The sequence below is a fragment of the Nesoenas mayeri genome (genome assembly GCF_963082525.1).
Source record: "Nesoenas mayeri genome assembly, chromosome: 20".
NCBI lineage: Eukaryota > Metazoa > Chordata > Aves > Columbiformes > Columbidae > Nesoenas > Nesoenas mayeri.
Window position 1 is genome coordinate 5,917,111 of NC_137569.1, and position 19,597 is coordinate 5,936,707.

The 19,597-nt window shown below is 45.5% G+C and overlaps 2 protein-coding genes across 2 annotated transcripts; one reads left to right on the forward strand and one right to left on the reverse strand.

The window, feature by feature from the left end:
- Window positions 1-1,390: 1,390 nt before the first annotated feature.
- On the forward strand, window positions 1,391-11,426 carry UNC45B (unc-45 myosin chaperone B; the record flags this gene model as incomplete). Its single annotated transcript, XM_080357073.1, has 19 exons — window positions 1,391-1,552; window positions 1,995-2,031; window positions 2,349-2,524; window positions 3,080-3,169; window positions 3,650-3,817; window positions 4,355-4,523; window positions 4,803-4,973; window positions 5,779-5,950; window positions 6,269-6,569; window positions 6,966-7,060; window positions 7,726-7,867; window positions 8,309-8,449; window positions 8,609-8,736; window positions 9,153-9,219; window positions 9,567-9,680; window positions 9,763-9,878; window positions 10,221-10,338; window positions 10,459-10,614; window positions 11,160-11,426. 19 exons carry the CDS (start codon window positions 1,391-1,393, stop codon window positions 11,424-11,426), a joined length of 2,790 nt encoding a protein of 929 aa, XP_080213199.1.
- Window positions 11,427-12,358: 932 nt separating this feature from the next.
- SLFN13 (schlafen family member 13) lies at window positions 12,359-18,078 on the reverse strand (the record flags this gene model as incomplete). The annotated part of the gene is made up of 4 exons (XM_080356851.1): window positions 12,359-12,378; window positions 14,030-14,316; window positions 14,603-15,199; window positions 17,021-18,078. The coding sequence occupies 4 exons, from the start codon at window positions 18,076-18,078 to the stop codon at window positions 12,359-12,361; spliced, it is 1,962 nt and encodes a 653-aa protein (XP_080212977.1).
- Window positions 18,079-19,597: the final 1,519 nt, after the last annotated feature.

Consider the following 19,597-nt stretch of genomic DNA (forward strand, 5'->3'; position numbering starts at 1 on the left):
GGACTTCCAAATCACTTTGTAATCACCTTCTGCCTGGATACCAGCAGCAAGTAGCACTATCAGTGCTGGCAAAATAAAATAGGAGGGCAGTCTTGTGCCAATTCTTGCTGCATAAGCTCAACAAGCCACAAGATCATTGGTATTAAAGCAAATTGACTTTCTCTTGGCAGTGTCTCAATGTGGAAGTGCATTGTCTGCTATAGCTCAGCTCTGTGGAATAAGCCTGATTGGGGTAATTGAGCTGATACTGGTCAGCTCCTTCTCCCCTGGATCATTTCCCCATCCCTGCTGCCAGTTCCCCCATTTAATTTTTGGCTGGGCTGCTTGTGGGTACACTCAGGAAGGCAAGGCCTGTGTTTTGAGAGAGAGAGAAGTCACGAAGTAGAATTCCTGACTGTGATCCCTAGGAAACAAGAGGGTTTGAAAGGCTCAGCTCTTTTGGTGCTCAGTGCTGCTCTGTGTACCAGTGTCATTCTGAGACCTGAGACACTCATCACAGCAGTGGGCCAGTACACTCCAGTGTTAGGGGAGGTGGCAAGGCTGACGTGGGTGGGATTTTCAGTGGGGTGGGCTCCAAAAAGCCCTTCAAGGAGCAGGAGGAGGGGTCTGAGTTCTCTGTTTGTCCCAGGGTGTTCTGGAAGGTGCTGGGTGCTGCTGCAGCTGCTGGCATGGGGCCCCTTGTCCCTGAAGCTCAGCTGTCTCATGTTTCCCAAAATAGAAAGGGAAAAGGGTCCGAGCACTGCGATGGGGGTCAGCCGTCCCAGCCATGGGCTTTTTTTGGCATGAAATGCCTCGTTCCCACTCCCCACACCCTGTGCAGCTCCATGGGCAGAGGGAAGCTGGGATTTGCCCCGGTGGGTGGGAGAGGGTCCTGTCTCACTGCAGAGAGGTGCTGCCCCTTGTACGCAGGTCCCCCTGGGTTGGGCTGCCTGTGGGGACCCTGGCTCACCGCCCTCCCCAGCCACTATATAGCACATGGGGGGACAAGGAGGGGACAGGCTGCAGTGACAGGTGACACTGACAGGCAGCAGGAGCTGCCAGGTCCTGCCCAAACTTGGAGTGGGAGGTAAGCTTTTTTTCCTGAGCCACACAGACCCTCCATGCTGCTGGCAAACTTCTTTAATTCTTTGGTTTTCATTGTTTTTCTTTCCTTTATTAATTGACTCTTAAGGATCTACAGCCGTGGGAAAAGCTTCTGAGAAGCCACAGCAATTTAGGTCTTCATTCTCCAGATTCCTCAGCCTGGTAAGCTGCATTTATTAATGTGTGTGTTAATTATATGTCAGTCTCGTGGTGAAGCTCAGCTTGGGGGAGTAGGCAGATGACCCTGGTGACACAGGCAGCTGAAAATGGGACACAAATTGATACTTCTTTCCTTAAAGGTCTCCAGATGGAGGATCCCATCCAGCTGAAAGAGGAGGGCAATAAATATTTTCAGGCCAGCAACTATGAGAAAGCCGTTCAAAGCTACACTCAGGCCATAAAGCTCAACAAGGACAAGGCGCTGCAGGCAGTGCTGTACCGGAACAGGGCAGCGTGTTACCTCAAAAAGGTGAGGAAAGCTCCTGGTTTGCCCAGACATTGACTGAGGGGAGAACAGCAGGGAGGCAGCCAAGGGTGCTCACCAGCTGTGGACAGTGGGGTTTGTCTATTTAATAAATATGGTGTTTGCAAACTGGTCTGAAATTGTTTGTTCTGGGCTTGTCCTGGAGCTGTAAGTCTCCCTCTCTGCTTCAATCTTGGTGGGGCTGAGCACACCCGTTTGGGTCAGAGGTAGTTCCATTAAACCACTTTGAAACAAAAGCTTTTGACAGCCTGTTGTTGCCTCACCCCCATCACTGGTTGAAAGGTACCTCAGCCCCATCTTTCCTTCTGGTTTCACTGGAGTGTTCTGTTAGTGAGTGGGAACAGAGAGGCCTCAGTGTGCATCAGCAATGGGGACATGCCCTGCTAATCCCAAGCTAACAAATCACTCCTCCCCTCTGGTTTAACAGGAGGAATACGCCAAGGCGGCCTCAGATGCATCTAGAGGTAAGGAAGGGGCTGTTTGAGGAAAGAACTGTGTTGTTGGGTGTGTTTGCTCCAACTTGCTCTTGCATTTGCTTTTGGGGCACTCTGGTCTTATCCCACAACATCCACTAACACCTAAGTGCTGAGGCCACAAGGGAATTAATGGATAAAGCACAAAAGAAGGTGCACCAGTGCGATTGATGCTGACCAGGTACCAATTCACTCAGAATATTAACAACTATGTCTCAAGGAGCTGTAGTCACTGTAAAGCAAATCACAGTTCACACAGAGGATTTTCGAGAAGCGAACCGATGCCTGGTGTTTTGGATTTTTCCCAGCTATTGACATCAACGCTTCGGATATCAAGGCCTTGTACCGGCGCAGCCAAGCTCTGGAGAAATTGGGGAAATTGGACCAAGCATTCAAAGATGCCCAGAAATGTGCCACCATTGAACCCCGCAACAAAAACTTCCAGGAGACCCTGAGGAGACTGGGGGCCAACATCCAGGAGAAGGTAAATGCCGGGGGAGCCGTCCCAGGTCCACAGAGCAGGAGTGGGAACTCTGTGCTCTGGGTCGTGCTGATGGATTGTTGGTCATATTGGAAACTTGTAACAATGTAGGGGGAAAAATAGGCTTCGTTAACTGGAAGTTCACACTTGTCGCACTTAAATCTGATTGAATGGTTAAACTGGAAAGTGTGGCAGCTCGCTACTGAGGCTGGCCTGGTCCTGAATGTCTTTGTAAGGTCCTTGCGAGGAACTGGACCAGCTGTGGACTGAGTCTGGCCATTGCCACATTGTCTTAGTTACCTTTGCGGGGGTGCTGTGAGGAAGTTCCTGCAACTTTACATACCATGAGGTCTCAGCTGATGGGTTAGGCTTGGCTCTGCCCTTGCCTATGAGTCTGAGGTGGGTAATCGATGCTGATCATTGAGAAGCAATGCCCGTTTTGTTATTCACCTTTGATAGTCTCTGGCTTGAGGGTGTGTGATATCCTTGAAGTGGTAAAGGAAAACTGCTCCTTCATTTTTCTCCCTCTGATGCTCCACACACTCTCTGTTGGCACAGCTGCGCATTCAGTTCTCCACGGACTCGAGGGTGCAGAAGATGTTTGAAATCCTGCTGGATGAGAACAGTGAGAAAGAAAAGCGAGAAAAGGTGAGAACTCTGCTGGACTTGACAAAGTTGCTGGTTAATGTCAGAGGCTGTCCCAAGGAGCAGAAATCTCTGTTCCTTTCCCCACCTCTCCCGGATGGAGGATGAGGTGAGGAGCTGGGGAGAGAGAGACAACTGAGTGGAGAAATGCCCCAAAAAGGCATCACCCTTGTGCTGTGGGAAGCTGGAGCAACCTCCCAAAATACCAAAGGTGGGATCAGACTGGGTGTCTGCTTGTGCCCATCTCTACCACCTTCCCCATGTTTCCCTCCAAGCAGTGACCCGCTTTTCTTGAGCAGAGCAAAACCAACCCGCATATGCACCTGGAGAAACTCCCTGGTGGAGTCACAGCTGGTCCACTGCTCCCATCAGGAGATGGTCACCCCACAGCTCCCACCGGGACACCCCAGAGCTGCATGGAAGTTTTGGGGGCTGCTGGCAGGGATGTGCTGCTGAGCCCTGATTTTTCTGTCTCCCACCCAGGCTGCCAACAACCTCATCGTCCTGGGGCGGGAAGAAGCTGGTGCCGAGAGGATTTTCCAGAACAACGGGGTCAGTTTGCTGCTGCAGCTGATAGAAACCAAAAATCCTGAGCTGATCCTGGCAGCTGTGCGGACACTTTCAGGGATGTGCACAGGACATAAGGCTCGGGTAGGTAATGGGGTGCTTGGGACCTTCACTGCTATTGCCTTGAACCAGGGTGAGTGGAAAGTTGCAATAGTTTGTGAGCAGCGGGAAAAAAAATACCTTACTTGTAATATCTTACTCAACACCAAGACAGTTTTTATATAGTCTAAACCAGCTCATAAGCAGCCCTGTGTGTGTCTTGTGGTTGGAAACAGTAGATGGACACATGCAAAATGCATGTGCATGTCAATGTGATGGTGCAAAGGACTGGAGGCAACTACAATGGCTTTTTGCACCAAACAGGTTCTGTGTTAACAATCTCTTCCACATCCAGCTGTGCTCATCAAAATGTCCTCGTCGGAAACAGTCTGCATCACCAGCAATTCTACATTTTAGGAGTTTTATCAATGAATATAAGGATGAAAAGCAAAACTGACTTGGGATTCACCCAGGCAAATCCTTTTATTGCACAAGTTGAGCCTGACCTTTCTGAAGCATATAGAAGGGAAAGGCTCGTGCCCTTGGCTAATGGCTGTGCTGTTCTCTCCTTTCTGGGACCAGGCCACCGCCATCCTCCACTACCTGGGCATCGACAACATTTGCATGTGGATGTCGGTAGACAATGAAGAAATCTCACTGGCTGTCTGCAACCTGCTGCAGACCATCACCGACTGCTTGCTGGGCCAGGGGAAGGAGGAGCAGCACGGGAAGGAGGCGGCCGTGGTGCTGGGTAAGGGCGAAAAACCTGGTGGTGCCTCAGTCTTGCTGGAGGAGATGTGGGGTGAGCAGGGAGGGCTCTGCTCCTGGGATGTCCCCTTATTCCTTCAAAGCGGGGGCTTTACCCTCCAGCTGCCCAGAATCACAACCTGCACACAGCCCTTATCCTCGTGGTGCTAATTTGGATACCCAAGTTCCAGCCATGTGATGGCTTTGAATGATTTTCACTGGGTTCACCAGCTTTCCAAGGTAATTTCTTGTAACTGGCTGCTACTGCCTTGCTTCTGTGTAGACAGTAAAAAGGACTTGAAGATGATCACGATGCGTTTGCTGGATATGCTGGTCAGTAAGAACGTATCTGGGCAGGGACGAGACCGAGCTCTCAACCTCCTCAACAAGAATATACCGAGAAAGGACCTGAAAGACCATGACAACAGCAGGACCACCTTTGTCATCGACAACGGTGAGTCCTTCCCCTCATCCTTGTCCTGGTTTGGGAGATGTGGGACTGTGTATTCTTGCCTGAATATCTGTAGAATTGATCCTCTCCATCAAATGAACCCCCTCTGGCTTCTTTTGGTGCACGTAATCCTGGAGCAAACTTGAAATTGTTTACTGCTGATAAGTCTAAGATTAAGAGGAAAAATAAACTGTATGAGAGCAAGAACTTTTTGGTTTCTAAAGGACTGACAACTTTTATGGTTAGTTTATTCCAATGTATTTGATATAGTAAGTAAGATTTGACTTAAACAGGATGAGCTTGCTGAATCCTTAAACTAGTCACTTATAAAAACTGGAAGGTGATGAGGAATTTTTGTGGGGTGCGTTTTTATATTAATTCCAATGCACATGTGTTACATTTTGGTGGAAGTTTATTTAATAACACTTTAGCAAAAGGAGGGTTAAGATAACCAGAATCACTTGAAAGTCACTGACTCAGTCAAATCTTCTACCCTCGGAGGTCAGTAGGTTTCATGTCTCCTGACAAAAATAACTCATCCAGCCAGGAACAAAACCCACAGTTTTGTTTATCTGCTCTGAGAGCTGTTTAAAAGCCTGATGCCACAAACCTGTTATCTCAACAGCAGAAGCTCTTCCCCAGTAAATATCCGAGTGCCTTTTTTGTTTAAGGCTTATGTGATTCAGCTGCAAAGTAATTGAAAACTGCCCAATCTGGTTATTTCACTGCAAGAAACCAGCAAATAGTATCTTGAGTTTTTGTACAGCCCCTCTCTCCTCTAACAGTGGTATCTCTCCATTGTTTCCAGGCTTAAAAAAGATACTGAAAGTGGTAGGGCAGATTCCAGAGATGCCTGACTGCCTGCCGCTGACAGAGAACACCCAGCTGACGGCCTCCATCCTCCTAAATAAACTGTACGATGACCTACGCTGCGACCCGGAGCGTGACAACTACCGGGTGATCTGCGAGGAGTACATCAAGTGAGTCAGGGCTGGCCCGGGGAGGTCTTAAGGATGAGATGAGGCACTTCAAATCCAGTTAGATTGCCAAATTGAGGCCCTGGGAGATAATTATGTGCTTGAGATCCTGCTGGATCCTTCAGCTGGGGTCCTCAGATTCTCACATGGTAACTCCTACCTGCTGAATCATGTGTATTTACATGAATTTTGGCTCACCTGTGTCCCAAATATCTATATATTTCAGCTCCTGATCTGAGGGGGGATGGTCACTGCTCAAGGGATTAATGTTAACTGTGAGCAACTGCTGCTCCATGTGCTGACTCTGTATATCCCTTGCAGGAGCAAAGTTGACCCCCAGGACATGGATAAGACGCTCCATGCCATCCAGATGGTGTCTGGAGTTCTGCAAGGGCCCTTTGACTTGGGCAACAAGTTGCTTAGCATGAAGGGAGTCATGGAGATGATGGTTGCCCTGTGTGGGTCTGAGAGGGAGATTGACCAGCTGGTGGCTGTGGAAGCTCTCATCCACGCCTCCACCAAGCTGAGCCGGGCCACCTTCATCATCTCCAATGGGGTGACGCTCCTGAAGGAGATCTATAAGAAGACCAAGAATGAGAAGATCAAAATCCGAGCGCTGGTGGTAAGGACAGCAGCCCCTGCCTTTAACACCTGCAACACTCACCAGCTTAAACCCTGGACCTAAGAGTGGGGACAGGTCCTGGGAACATGTTGGGTTCCCTCACCTCAGCTGGGGAATGGTTTATGGTGCTTCCCCTGCAAGGAAGGGCGAGGTGGCAGACCAGGAGAACATGTGGATTATTGGGAACTTGGATGTCAAAACTGGTTAATCCTCCATTAAAGACACCCAATAAGAGCACAAAACCTCACTTTGCTGTGCTACAAGATGAATGATCTATGGGGTATCAGGATGCTTCCTCTTTGTTAGACCTGACCTCAAACTTGAGATATGGGATTAGGCTGTGATAACTGAGTTAATGAACCTTTCTCACTGGTGTATCCTCTTCATCCCCCTCAGGGTCTCTGCAAGCTGGGCTCAGCAGGAGGTACAGATTATGCACTGCGGCAGTTTGCTGAGGGCTCCACTGAGAAGCTAGCCAAGCAGTGCCGAAAGTGGGTGATTTTATTCTTTTTCCTTCTGTTGTTCCATACTTTGGGGGAAGGAGCATATTATATTTTGCAGAGATCCTGCCCACATGTTGCCTTAATTTACTGTTGCAGCCTGACAGCTGATAGTGCCCCCAGGGCCCATTGCACTGGGACCTGGAGCTCTTCTGTGCCTCAAGCAACCATGTGTTCCTCCTGCCTATATCCACACAAGCCTTTTCCCCTCACTCACTTCCCATGTGAGACACCAGACATGGTCCCTCCCTTTTTGTCAGAATGGCACAGCCTAGCCACTGTCATCTAGAATATGCACAAGTATCTTCTGAAGGTGAATTTACCAGGTGGACAAGCCAAGGAGGTGGGAAGTGACTGAATGGGTGATCATTGCTGCTGGAACCAGATAACGGGGTATTCCATGTTTCACATGATGGTGAAGGCAAAGCAGTGCTGGGTAGCTGTGCTGCTCTTTCCTTGCAGCATTTAGATCCCTCAAGCCAGGTCATGGGAAGATCATCATGTTTCAGGAGAAGCACCCACAGTCTTTAGGAGGTGCAGCAGAACCTCAGGACATGTTTGGGCCTGAAACGGTCTCAATATGTGTTTTCCTCCTTCTCCCAGATGAATTAGTCCTTGGCTCCTGAGATAAAAACAGATGTTTTTCTCTCTTCCAGATGGCTGTGCAACACCAGCATTGATGCCCGCACCAGGAAATGGGCTGTGGAAGGGCTGGCGTACCTAACCCTCGATGCAGATGTGAAAGATGACTTTGTGGAAGATGAGCCAGCCCTGCAAGCTATGTTTGAATTGGCCAAGGTCTGTCTCCTTACCCTGTTTCCTCGTTCCTCTGGTAGCATCAAGTTCTCCCAGCTCTCCAGCCCAACGCTGTACCCCCAAGCAGGAGGAGCTGTGACCCCAACCTCTCACCTCTAGTTTAGCAAAACTGCAGTTTTGCCTGTTTCATGGGGGCACCTCAAGGTTATCATCCTGCTCTTCTCCCCAGGCTGAGGAAGACTGATCTTTACTGTCAGCAACTGCATGAAAACCAAAAGCATCAAGGTGTTGACAGCACCTGATAATGTCAAACAGCGTGTTTGGCCATAAAAACTTTTGGTTTTCCTTGTCGTGGGCTATAAAGCTTGGGATAAGCCTAAGAACACTTCAGCTAGTGCAAACCACCATGATGGCAGTCCAAAGAGACCTGTTTTCCTATTGTGTCCTCCTCACCCTCACATAATCCTTTATTTTTCTGTGCAGACAAGTGACAAGACTATCTTGTATTCCGTGGCTTCTGCGCTGGTGAACTGTACCAACAGTTATGACACCAAGGAGCTGGTCCCAGAGCTGGTGCAACTGGCAAAATTCTCCAAGCAGCACGTGCCAGAGGAGCATCCAAAGGTAGGTTGCATCTGAAGATTTTCGTTGGTGCATCCAGTGTCACAGAGCTCAGGTCTCTGTCTCCGAGGCTGAAGTTGCTTTGCTCTCTCACCAGGCTTGACTTTAGTTGGCAGGATGGTGGCTTTCAGGGACTAATCCCTTTCCAATGTCCCTCCTCAGGACAAGAAGGATTTTGTGGTGAAGCGGGTGAAGCGATTGCTGAAAGCTGGTGTTGTCTCTGCCTTGGCCTGCATGGTGAAGGCGGACAGTGCCATCCTGACGGACCAGAGCAAGGAGCTCATCGCCAGGTGCATTCATTGCTGTCATGGGAGCTGGCAGTACTGGCCAGCCCATGTGCCACTGAGATGGAGACCTGGGCTGGCTCCTTGCTTTGTGGGGTGGTGCATATGGGGGAGGGATGAAAGGGAGGTGGAGAAAAGATTTAAAAGCAAAGTTTTACTTAAGCAGTGTCATAAAAATCCACATTCTGACCTTGAAGCTGGCTTGCTAGGGTGCAATTTGATCTTTTATTCCCCTGCATTGGTTTCATTTGGAACATGCTGTTTATTGCTTCCTCCCAAAGTGCTGTGGCCACTGCATTAAACATCTGGAATTTACCCAATGGATCTGGCACCGCTGCAAAGCCTCAGCCCCCTTCCATGAGGGACGTGGGTGGTTGCCTTCCCGTGGGGCTGTTCCTCTAAGCAATGCTGTGTTTCTGCAGGGTGTTTCTTGCCTTGTGTGAAGACCCCAAGGACCGTGGGACCATTGTCGCTCAAGGTGGTGGAAAGGTGATTAATTTTGTGTTTGTAGCCCAACCTGATGTGCAGTTGATGTCTGTTGGGAGCCTGCAATGTGGCAGGAAAGTATGAGACATTTTGGTAGCCCCTGGGGTCCAGACTGACACCCCAGGCCTGTCTCTGCAAGTCTCCAAAGAAGCAGTCTTGAAACAACTGTATGTGATCTACAAGCTCTGGTGTGATGCCTATTTGAGAACAAAAGAAAAATATCTCTGTGGGCTACAGACCCATTTGTTCAACAGACACATCTTTAGGATATTTGTAACCTATTTTAGTGTATTTATGCCATCCTTTAAATCTTGTCAAGGGACATTGAATGCTTTGCTGTGTGTCACTAGGCCCTGATACCTCTGGCTGTGGAAGGCACGGATGTTGGCAAGATAAAGGCTTCTCACGCTCTGGCAAAAATTGCTGCTATCTCCAATCCAGACATGGCATTCCCAGGGGAGAGGGTAAGCTTAAAAATATTTGATAATTCCTTTAACAAATGAAAGTTGCTGAGAGCTGAAAAAGCAATGACATGTCTCTTTTTAGGTGTATGAGGTAGTGAGGCCACTTGTCAGCCTGCTGAACACTGAGAGAGATGGTCTCCAGAATTATGAGGCTCTGTTAGGTCTCACTAACTTTGCGGGAAGAAGTGATAAACTTAGGTGAGTTTAACTGCTTTTTGACCTTATTTCTTCCCTGGAAGTGAATGTGAAATTCAGTTCAATGCTTTTCTTGTAGGACTATGAAGACTGGTCAGTTTGAGCTACCTTTGGTAGAACTAAAAGATTCATAAGATAGCTGGGAAGAGGAGAGTGGCATGTTTTCCTCTAGAAAGAGGAAAGACGTGAACCTAATCTGCATTAAATACAGAATAAACCACATTTCATGAGCCCAGTGCTGTGGACACTGATTTGTTTCAAGGTCTCCCCTATTTACAGTTAATATTTTATAAGTTGGTTATTGCTTGTCTCATGATGTATTTTATTTGACTGTGTTTCACACAGGATGAAGATAGTCAAAGAGAGGGCCCTGCCAGATATTGAAAACTACATGTTTGAGAATCACGACCAACTTCGACAGGCAGCCACAGAGTGCATGTGCAACCTGGCAATCAACAAGGAGGTAACTCATGGGACATCTCAGACTTGACTGCGTGCCCTAGTTTATGAGCCCATGCGATGAGGCATTCCTAAATGTGTTATCTCTGGATATCGTGGTTTGTTTTTTTGGGGTTTTTTTTAGGTTCAAGAGCGGTTTGTGGCTGATGGCAACGACCGGCTGAAGTTGGTGGTGTTACTGTGTGGTGAGGATGATGAGAAAGTCCAGGTTGCGGCAGCAGGAGCCCTGGCCATGCTCACAGCAGCACAAAAGAAGCTCTGCTCGAAGATGACTGAAGTGGTAAGACCATAAACCTGATAAATGGTTTAAAACCATAAACCAAACACCAGTCGGCAGTGTAGACATAGCCTTGAAGGGACCTGGCTTGGTCATTAAAATGCCTCTAAAAAGGAAGGTGTAGTCCACCAGTTTGATAGTCAGAAACTTAGCGGTGAAGCGGAGACCTGGGTGTGCATGCTTCTAGTTCATCTCTGCACAAAGTAAACCCATCTGCTTTAAACGAGACTTCATCTCAGAGCTGAAACATTTTCATATAGCTATTCCTCAAGCTAAGGTCAGGATGCCAACTGTCAGGCAAGGTTGGGAATGTAGAATATTATTCTACATTAAAGTGCCATGAAAGCTTCTGACTTTAGTGTCAAGAAGAATTGGTTTCAAAAGTTTGGAGTCAGGTTTCCTTAGTTAAAAAATCAAATAACCTTACCTGACACGAGTATTGAAGAGGTGTGTCTGCGATTCCTTCTGCTGAGAAATACCTTGTCAAACTTTTCTTGGTTGAGGTATTATTCAGATTAATACTGATGATCTCTCTCTCTCCCTTGAAGACCACCCAGTGGCTTGAGATCCTGCAGAGGCTCTGCTTGCATGAGAACATGGAAATACAGCACCGAGGGCTGGTCATCGCTTTCAACTTGATCAGCTCTGACAAAGAGCTGGCCAAGAAGCTGGTGGAGACAGAGCTCCTGGAGATCCTGACGTACGTTGGCAAGCAAGAAGATGAGCCCAAGAAGCAGCACATCATTAATGTAGCACGTGATTGCCTCACAAGGTGCATGGATTATGGGCTGATCAAACCTCTCTCTCAGGCGTGAGGAAATGAAAGTACCAAAAAAGGCTGAGTGAGGGGGAAAAAGCTATTGACAAATGTGGATAAGTGAGAGCCATGAGGAGAATCTAGTGCCATTGTCAAGGTATGGAACAGTTTGTGGGCAAATGTGGAGGATCAGAAACTGTATGAGCAGAAGGAGTGGGATTTGTCTGGGGAATTTGGGAAGCGTCCATCTGATTAATTCCCAGATGGTATAAATCCTTTCTGTGCCCCCATTCAGCTGATGATGAAAGCTTCAAGGCCCAGCTGTAAAGGGGGTGGTTGTGATGGAAATGTGCCAGGGCTGCTGGAGGGAAACTCAGCTGAGCTTTGTTCTGTGCCAATCTACAGCTCCTTGGTACTTCAGGTATTTCTAGCAATGGTGGAACAGGGAGGGTTAAATGCCTCCTGTCCTGTAGACAGAAAATAAGTTGGGTTTTTGCTGTGTGCTTTTTTTTTTTTGGTCATTTATGGTACTTTTTTAAAACAACCTTAAGTGATGTGCTGAAGTGTGTGGATGGCAGGTGAACTCTTAATAAATTCACTACTTTGTTCCATGTGGAATTCCTGTTCTGCTTTCATTAGGCAAATGAAGGATCTAAGGCAGCTCCCACTTGCAGCCTTGCACATGCTCAGGAAGCTGCAGTGATCAGTAGCACAGGCTGAGTTTTTACAACCTGCAAACTGTCCGGTGCTACTGAAAGGAACATGCAAAGTCACCGTGAAAGGCTGTACGAGGAGGTGGCACTAATAGGTTATGCTGATGTTCACACCAGGATGGTCCTTGGCTCAATGGGGAATGTTGAAAATATGTATGGAAGAAGCAGACTGAGAAGCAAAATGTACCAGCTGGTCATTACATTACACTTTATTATATAAATGATTATATTGAAGCACAGATTCTTTATGTATGCTATGGAAAACAGAAAAAAGAAATCAGTCCTTTGCTTTAATCCCTGGGGGCAAGAAAATTAAGCAGATAGTAAAGATCTTACTCAGCAATGATTTAAATGTGGATTCAAGTGAATTAAAATGATTTTGATCTTAATAAATCCTAGGCATGGTATGATTAGGTGTTGAGGTTTGGGGGTTATGAAAGGAACCACAGGGATTGTCTTTCCTTGTATGTTGATTAAGAAAAAAAAAATGGAAAAGTGCCTCTAGCTTCCTGAAGTTAGTAAAGCAAGAATTTTTAACTTAAAAGGGAAATTTATTTGGATGGTGATTCCAGCTGCATGCAATATCTTATTGTAAGCATATTTGGTGAAATCATTGGTGCTTTATAGTCTCACTAGGAGGATATCAGACTGCTCTTCCAAACCAAATGAACCACAATATGATTTATTTTCAACCACTCTTCAATTTTGGATACCCAGTTTTAGGAATTTTGGATCTGTCTTTCAAAAGTACTTTGCATTTAACTCTACACAGAGAATTTTATCTAAATACCATGTCTGAAACCAAGACAAAAAATGCCATTAGTATCTAAGGGCGGTTATGAAAGTTTTTCTTCTGCCACTAAAGCTCCTCTTTGGAGCAACTGGGCTCTTCCAACTCATAGTGACTGTTGCTGAAATTGAGTGGGGAAACTAGTTTCATAAAAGCCATTTATTTGTCTTTTTCTTAGCTAAAAGATGGATAGAAGGCCCCATGATTATTTTCCTAGATACCTGAATAGAGCCTGTCTTAAAGGCTTTTAACACTGGATGCCTACGCTGTTTTGCAACTTCTGAGCAGTATGATGACTACAGGAGAGAGCTGGGGAAAGCCAGAAAGTCTTCCAGCCTTGGCATAGTGGCTTTCACTTGGCAACGCACCTGCACATGGTCAAAGGCTGAGTGTCAGGTTGTGCAAAGCCTTGAAAGAAGCCTTGAGGGAATGATGGAATTCTACTGACATTCAAAGTATCTCTTTTAATCATTGCACCATTAAAACCATCTGATTTAAAATGGACTGTAGAGGCTTCTCAGGAACATCTGGGCATTTAGAGAGGACCAGCCATTACAAAGGAAATCCTTTGATTTCAGATATAGAATAAAGTAATTTCAAAAATATATAACTCTTTACTGATCAGGATCACGTTGGGATCCAAGGTGGTGGCCTGTTCTCAATGACTAAATAGCAAGTGTAGATTTAAGTTAGCTCTGGATGCTATACAGACTAATATATTTTTTAAAATTTCTATGTGAAATGGAAAGTATGGAGGAATAATACCAAATACAATGCTTCTTTCTAAGCCAGAGAAACGACGGACACTGTCAATAATAGCATGCTGTGCTACCTCTCCCTTCATTTGTCTTAAATATATATTGAACTTTCCCATTTTTGATGCTAGTATTCCATTGTATATGTTTACTGCTGCTTCGCTGTAGCACAGAATAGCAATATCTTTCTTGCTGTAACCCTTTTTAAGGTACATATAACAATGTTCTGCCACATATTTTGCTATTTCTTCTTCGCTTAGTTTGCTTTCTATTTTAATACAGCCTTGCACAGCATGAGCACACGTGGCTCTGCATAACAAGTTTTTCAAACGTTGTTTGGGAAGATCTAGGGTAGGGTCCTCTACAATCTTTTCCATCTGGTCTTTTAGATAGCTATAGATACTGCTTGCATTACGAACCACTTTAGTCAGTGACTCAACAGGATCATGCCATTCTTCTCTTGGAAGACCAGTTTCGAAACAGTGACTTTTCTGTAAGTAGTCCAAGAAAATCCAGAAAAAGCCAGGCTCAGGGAGATCTGGGGATGAAGTTATAGCCAAGGCTTTGCTATACCAATTACCTTCGTCAGCTTGGAAATTCTGCGCTTCATCCACTATTATGTGCTTCACTTCATCAAAGTTTACTTTCAAAAAGGTTTTTCTTGTCACAGCTTGGCAAATGTTTTTCTGCCTACAGAAAAAAATACAAGTAGATTAAAACTGATCTCTGCATTACCAGCTACTGGGTTTGCTTTAACAGAACAAAGTGAATGTCCATGATATTGAAGTCATTTCTATTGGTAGATGCCCAGGATGTCGAGAAAAGAATTTGAGCCTTACTAAAAGTACATCCCACCTTCAAACACTGCAACGGTGGTGGACCAAATAGCATACCAAATATACTGATCTGTACTCACCTACTTAAAAATGCTTGTGAAGTAACAGGGTCTTGAAATTAATAACTGGAGCACACTTACCACACAAAATCTCTGAGAGGCTGGTTCTCACATACATAAAGAACTTCATTTTTTGTGCACTGCAGCATTGTTCTTATTTTGTCTATGATCTTCAGGGCCACTATAGTTTTTCCTGTTCCTGGTAGACCATAAACAAACAGCTTCTTGCTTTTGTGAAGATTTTCTGACAGCACCTGGTATTGTTGCATGGTCAAGAGGTTCAGAAACTCAGAACCAACACGGTCACTTAAAAAGGACTTGAAAGACAGCAGAGCTACCGTGAGAGCACGTAAGAGATCCTTCAAGTTGCCACTGGTGATTAGGCTGTAGTTTTGGGGATACATTTCTTCAATATTCAGATCCCATTCTTTTCCACCACTAATTGCGGAAGGCAAAGTCAGCAGTTTTGGTATGACACACAATTTGTGACTATAGCCTCCCGTGTTCACTAATTTCTCCTTCAGCTTCCAGGCTATGCGTCTTGAGTATTCAAAGAAATCCTTTGAGATAGGATGCTCACAGATTGTATAGAGGATAGGTGGCCTGCCCTTGGCTATTAGAAGAACATCACAAATTATGTCTTTGTTTTCTGGCAAGCCAATGTCAACAGCCCAGCTTCTGGAAAATATCAGAACTCCCTCAGAAAGCTGCTTCAACTGATTTTTCATTAAAATATCCAGTCCTTGATGCTCTTGGAGGAGATTTTCAGTGAGTTTTTCTGGAGTACATACTATGCTCTGGGATTCCACTAACAAGGGAAAGCAGAAGAAATAGTTAGTGTTAGTATAAAACTTGCAAATCCAGCCCTCTGAAATGATTCTGTGGAAATTAATATTGGTGAAAGGCTACAAATACAGACCATAGCTGCCTGAAATACCTTTTGTGCTTCTTCAAAATTTCCCTTAATCACGCCATGCATTTCCAGATTCTTTTGTAAAGACTGCCTCCTCAGGGAGCTCAATCCTCATTTCCTAGCCATGCCTTAGTCCCTCTGCTAAAAACGCCAGCACATGACCAGCTGTTGCCAACTTTGTTTAGGAGACCTAGTGAGTAAACAAAGCAGCAATAAGGGCTCAATAAAAAGTCCCTCAGCACCTGGCTGATCTTGCAATACCACAGAAATGTTGGATGTAACCAGCAGCAGACTCTCCACTCTGGTTCCAGCCCCAGGCTTTTTATGTATTTACATTGGGCTGATTCCCAGTGACCTTCTCCTCCTGTCCTTCCCATTTTTCACCGGATTGCAAAAAGATGTTGGCATGGCTGTGCTCGGTCCCCAGAGACATTCAGATGGCTGAGCTCCCTCATGTACGCATAGCGATAGCTGGCAGAAGATCAGTCCTTGGGGAAGAGGGTCATTGGGCATTTGAGTGCAATGCTGCTGTCAGATCTGCAAACTATTTCCATTTCCTGCCCCTGTTAAAAGAATGTCTTCAAAATTATCTTTGATCTTGACCATTCCCTTGAGATTCATGTTGTGAACCTACCAAAGAGTGAAAGCAATGTGCAAACCTACCTGGAAACAGCTGCTCACAAAGATCATCAACACTCTCAAGGCCCTGGTGTGAATAAACTGGCTTGGCAAGAGGTGGCCCCTCTGCCAGACTGAGCTCCAGCCTAAAGGTCTCAGAAAAATTTGAAAGATCTGGAAAAAAAGAAATAAAGACACTTGATATAGCATAAGTGTTTGCTGTCCCTTAGTGCAAGAGCCACAAGCTGTCCCCATGCTGGTTTTAGATCTTTTGCTCTTCTTTAAAACAACAAATGCAATGCATAGACAGAAACTTCGCAACTCCCATGGACAGCAGCTCATCAGCAACAGAACAGGCTCAGGTCAGGGACTGTGGAGCTGCTCTTGGTTTCCTTATCTCATTAGCTGCTGTTGTGAGCTCGCTCTCTGCTAGTGATACCACTTTCACTGCCCAAGAAGTGGCCAACGAACAGTTTATCCATCCACAGCTCTCAACTTACTAGACCAGCAGCAGCAGTGGAGAATGCCCCTAAAAAGCAGATGGAAAGCACAGATTAAGCTTGAAGGCAAAGGGCAATTGGCATAGACTACGGCGACTATGTATAAAAACACATGCACTGGGGTTTAACCACAAAAGTGGTCAGTTGGAGGTATGGAGAGCTCCCACTGCAAAAGCAGGCACTAACATTGGCATTAATGAGCTGCCAGTCACCAGGACCTGCTGCAGCCAGAAGTGAACAGTAAGGAATGTAAGCAGCAGAAAGACAAGTATTTAGCAAGGACCTGAAGCAGTCAAATGGTTCAGTTTGGTCAGGCCCCCAAAGAACACTGAAAAGCAGGTAAAGACTATCTAAGGCACACAACACTGCCTGGTGAGGAGCAAGAAAATAAAAGGAAATATCAAAAATGGAAAGGGATTGTCCTGCTTTGTTGGACCTGGATCAGCAGCGGTCATCCACTCAGCCCACTCTTTGGCTTTCAGTTTCCTGATGGTGTTGCCTTCCACCAGCCACGAGTCCGGGTCTTCGGCAAATGCGACGCAAGTAAATGGCTGAATCTTCACAGCACAGACATAGCCACAATGATCTCCAGCCTCGCGGTACACTTTGAAGATTTTGTGTTCGCACCTTATGATGTGTGTATATTCTTCCCCACAGAAATGGAACAGGGTTAATTTATTTTGAATGGAATTGATTAGGAGACTTAATTTTTCTAGGTCCTCATCATCACTGCTGAATCCCTGAACTTTGCCGTCATCATCCACACCGATCCATAAATACCCGCCGGCTGTGTTTGCAAATCCAGCAATATACTGTGGCAATATCTCTTTGACACGACTCAAAAATTTGTCAGTTGAGTAGTGCTTGAATTCCACATGTCCTGACTCTGTGAAAGTCAATGTCTCTCCATGTTGTAGTTGGTCCCTATTAAACAACTTGCCAACAGTGTTTATAATATTCATGTCTCTTTCAACAGCCAGTATCTTCCTGATTTTAACAAGTGGTTCTGAGCTAATCTCTGTCTTGGCTTTATCTTGCTTTCTTTCAAGGAACGAAAATGCTTCTTTAGTGCTCACATGGTAGAGAGAAGAAATACCTTTTGTGTACAACCCAGTACTCAGGCTGCAGATACGTGGCTTTGTACTTGCAGAGGCTGTGTTTTTACTGCTCCAGGTTTTAACAAAAATCAGAAGGTAATTATCACGCTGTTCAAAGTCCAGGTATTCTCTCCAGTCCGGAAACAAAATAAGAGACCGAAAAGTCTCTTCTAAATCTGGTCCAATATTACCTCTCTCCAAGTTGTAAGTTTCATTTTCAATCTCTGCTTTTATGACACCTCCTCCAGAGTTCAGCAAAGCACACACTGCTTGGGCAAGGGTGTACTTTTGATCTTGTTTGGAATTTTTTGGCATATTTTTTCTTGCTTTTTCACCGAAACGTATTTTTCCAACACATAGAACTACTTCAGGATACTCTGTTTCTAAATCGACCCAGACTTTCTGCTGTTGTTCACCTTCAGAAGCCATTCTGGGCCTGAAACAATTGTAAAAAATCTGCTTACTATTTATGCTGAAACATCAATCTTCCAAAGACTTAAAAAACATTAGCTAAACAGTGGCCATCCTTTGAACAATAAATATACTGAGTTACAGAGATGAGAGCAACAGGGCTTTTCCTCCACTTCCACAAAAAGTGTGCTTGCTTAAAACCCAAATTTGTGCGCAGTGCCCAAGTGTTTATTTTTCTGTCCTTGAGCATAAGGGCTGTAGGGACCTTGCTGTCACCTGTCCCTAACATAGCAGCAGCCTCAGTTTCTCTATAGCCAGGCTTGTTACTTCATTCAACACCATCCCCTCACATATTCCTGGACCGTGCAGCCCCTCCTCACTCCTATAATGACTCAGAAAAGGCTTGTGCGAAGCCTTACCTTGATCTTAACAATCCAGTAATCTTACTGATTAATAATCAATAAATAATAACAACTGACCCTTCTACTTTCAGCTCTATTTGGCCACACTTGCTAGTAAGGCGGCTGAATCTTGGCTGATTGCCACTTGACACACAGACTGCAAGTGAACCCTTGGAAATGGCGGCAAACTGCATCTGTGTCACATTTCAACCAATTCCTTAGAATGAAATCTAGCCCCCATGCTACAGAATACAAATGTGGTACAAAAGAACCTGGAAAGAAATGAAAGTGTGCCTAGAAGAGCTCTCGCCTGTGACAGGTTCCAGTAGCACAGATTTGCCTTTCTTGTGACCAAATATCAAGCCAGAGAGCTGTAGGGCACAAAAACCTCCAAGGAGCTTCTCTTCTGCACCTGGGACAGCTTCCCCCCTCTCCCCCACATTAATGCTGCTGTGGAATGTCGCTCTACTCCTCGTAGCTTTGAGTTATGGTACAACTAAAGCAGCAACAACATTAGCGTGGGCTAATTTTTGCTACTAACTAGAGCAATTTTCCCATTCAGTTCCATGAGCCCCCCTCTAGCTTGTTGCAACAGGACAGTCCAGCTGACTGCGGAGATCTCAGATTCCCCCCGTGTGACAGAGAAAAGTACTTACCTCAACTCTTCTTCCTAGCTCTGGGCTAAAATGTCAATATTTGAAATATTAAATCCTTAAATATTTAAGCCCCAGAATGATGCACAGCAGAAATGGGGTACAAAGCATCCACAGAGTGTTACTTGTTCTCTCCTCTTATATCAAAGAATCAAAAAATGAAACCTACTCTTCCTGGTTTCACTTCTCTGCTGATTTTGTTGTCTTCTCTGTGACGAAGCACCTACGTCCACAGATTTCACTGAATCTTTATAGCTCTGTCTAAAGTTCAAAACCGGTTTTTGCTGGGATTCCTGCCATCCAGAGCTATTCCCTCCCCCTGGCACTTTTCCAGTGGCCAAAGCCTAGCAGAGGAAAGAGACAATTAAAAAAAAAGAAGAAAAATTTAAAGAAGAATTAAAAGAGAAGCCTCGTGTAGCGATGGCTGAGTTTTTGCTGGGTATCTGCTCAACAAAGTTGAAGGGAGAGGAGAGAAAGTGAAAT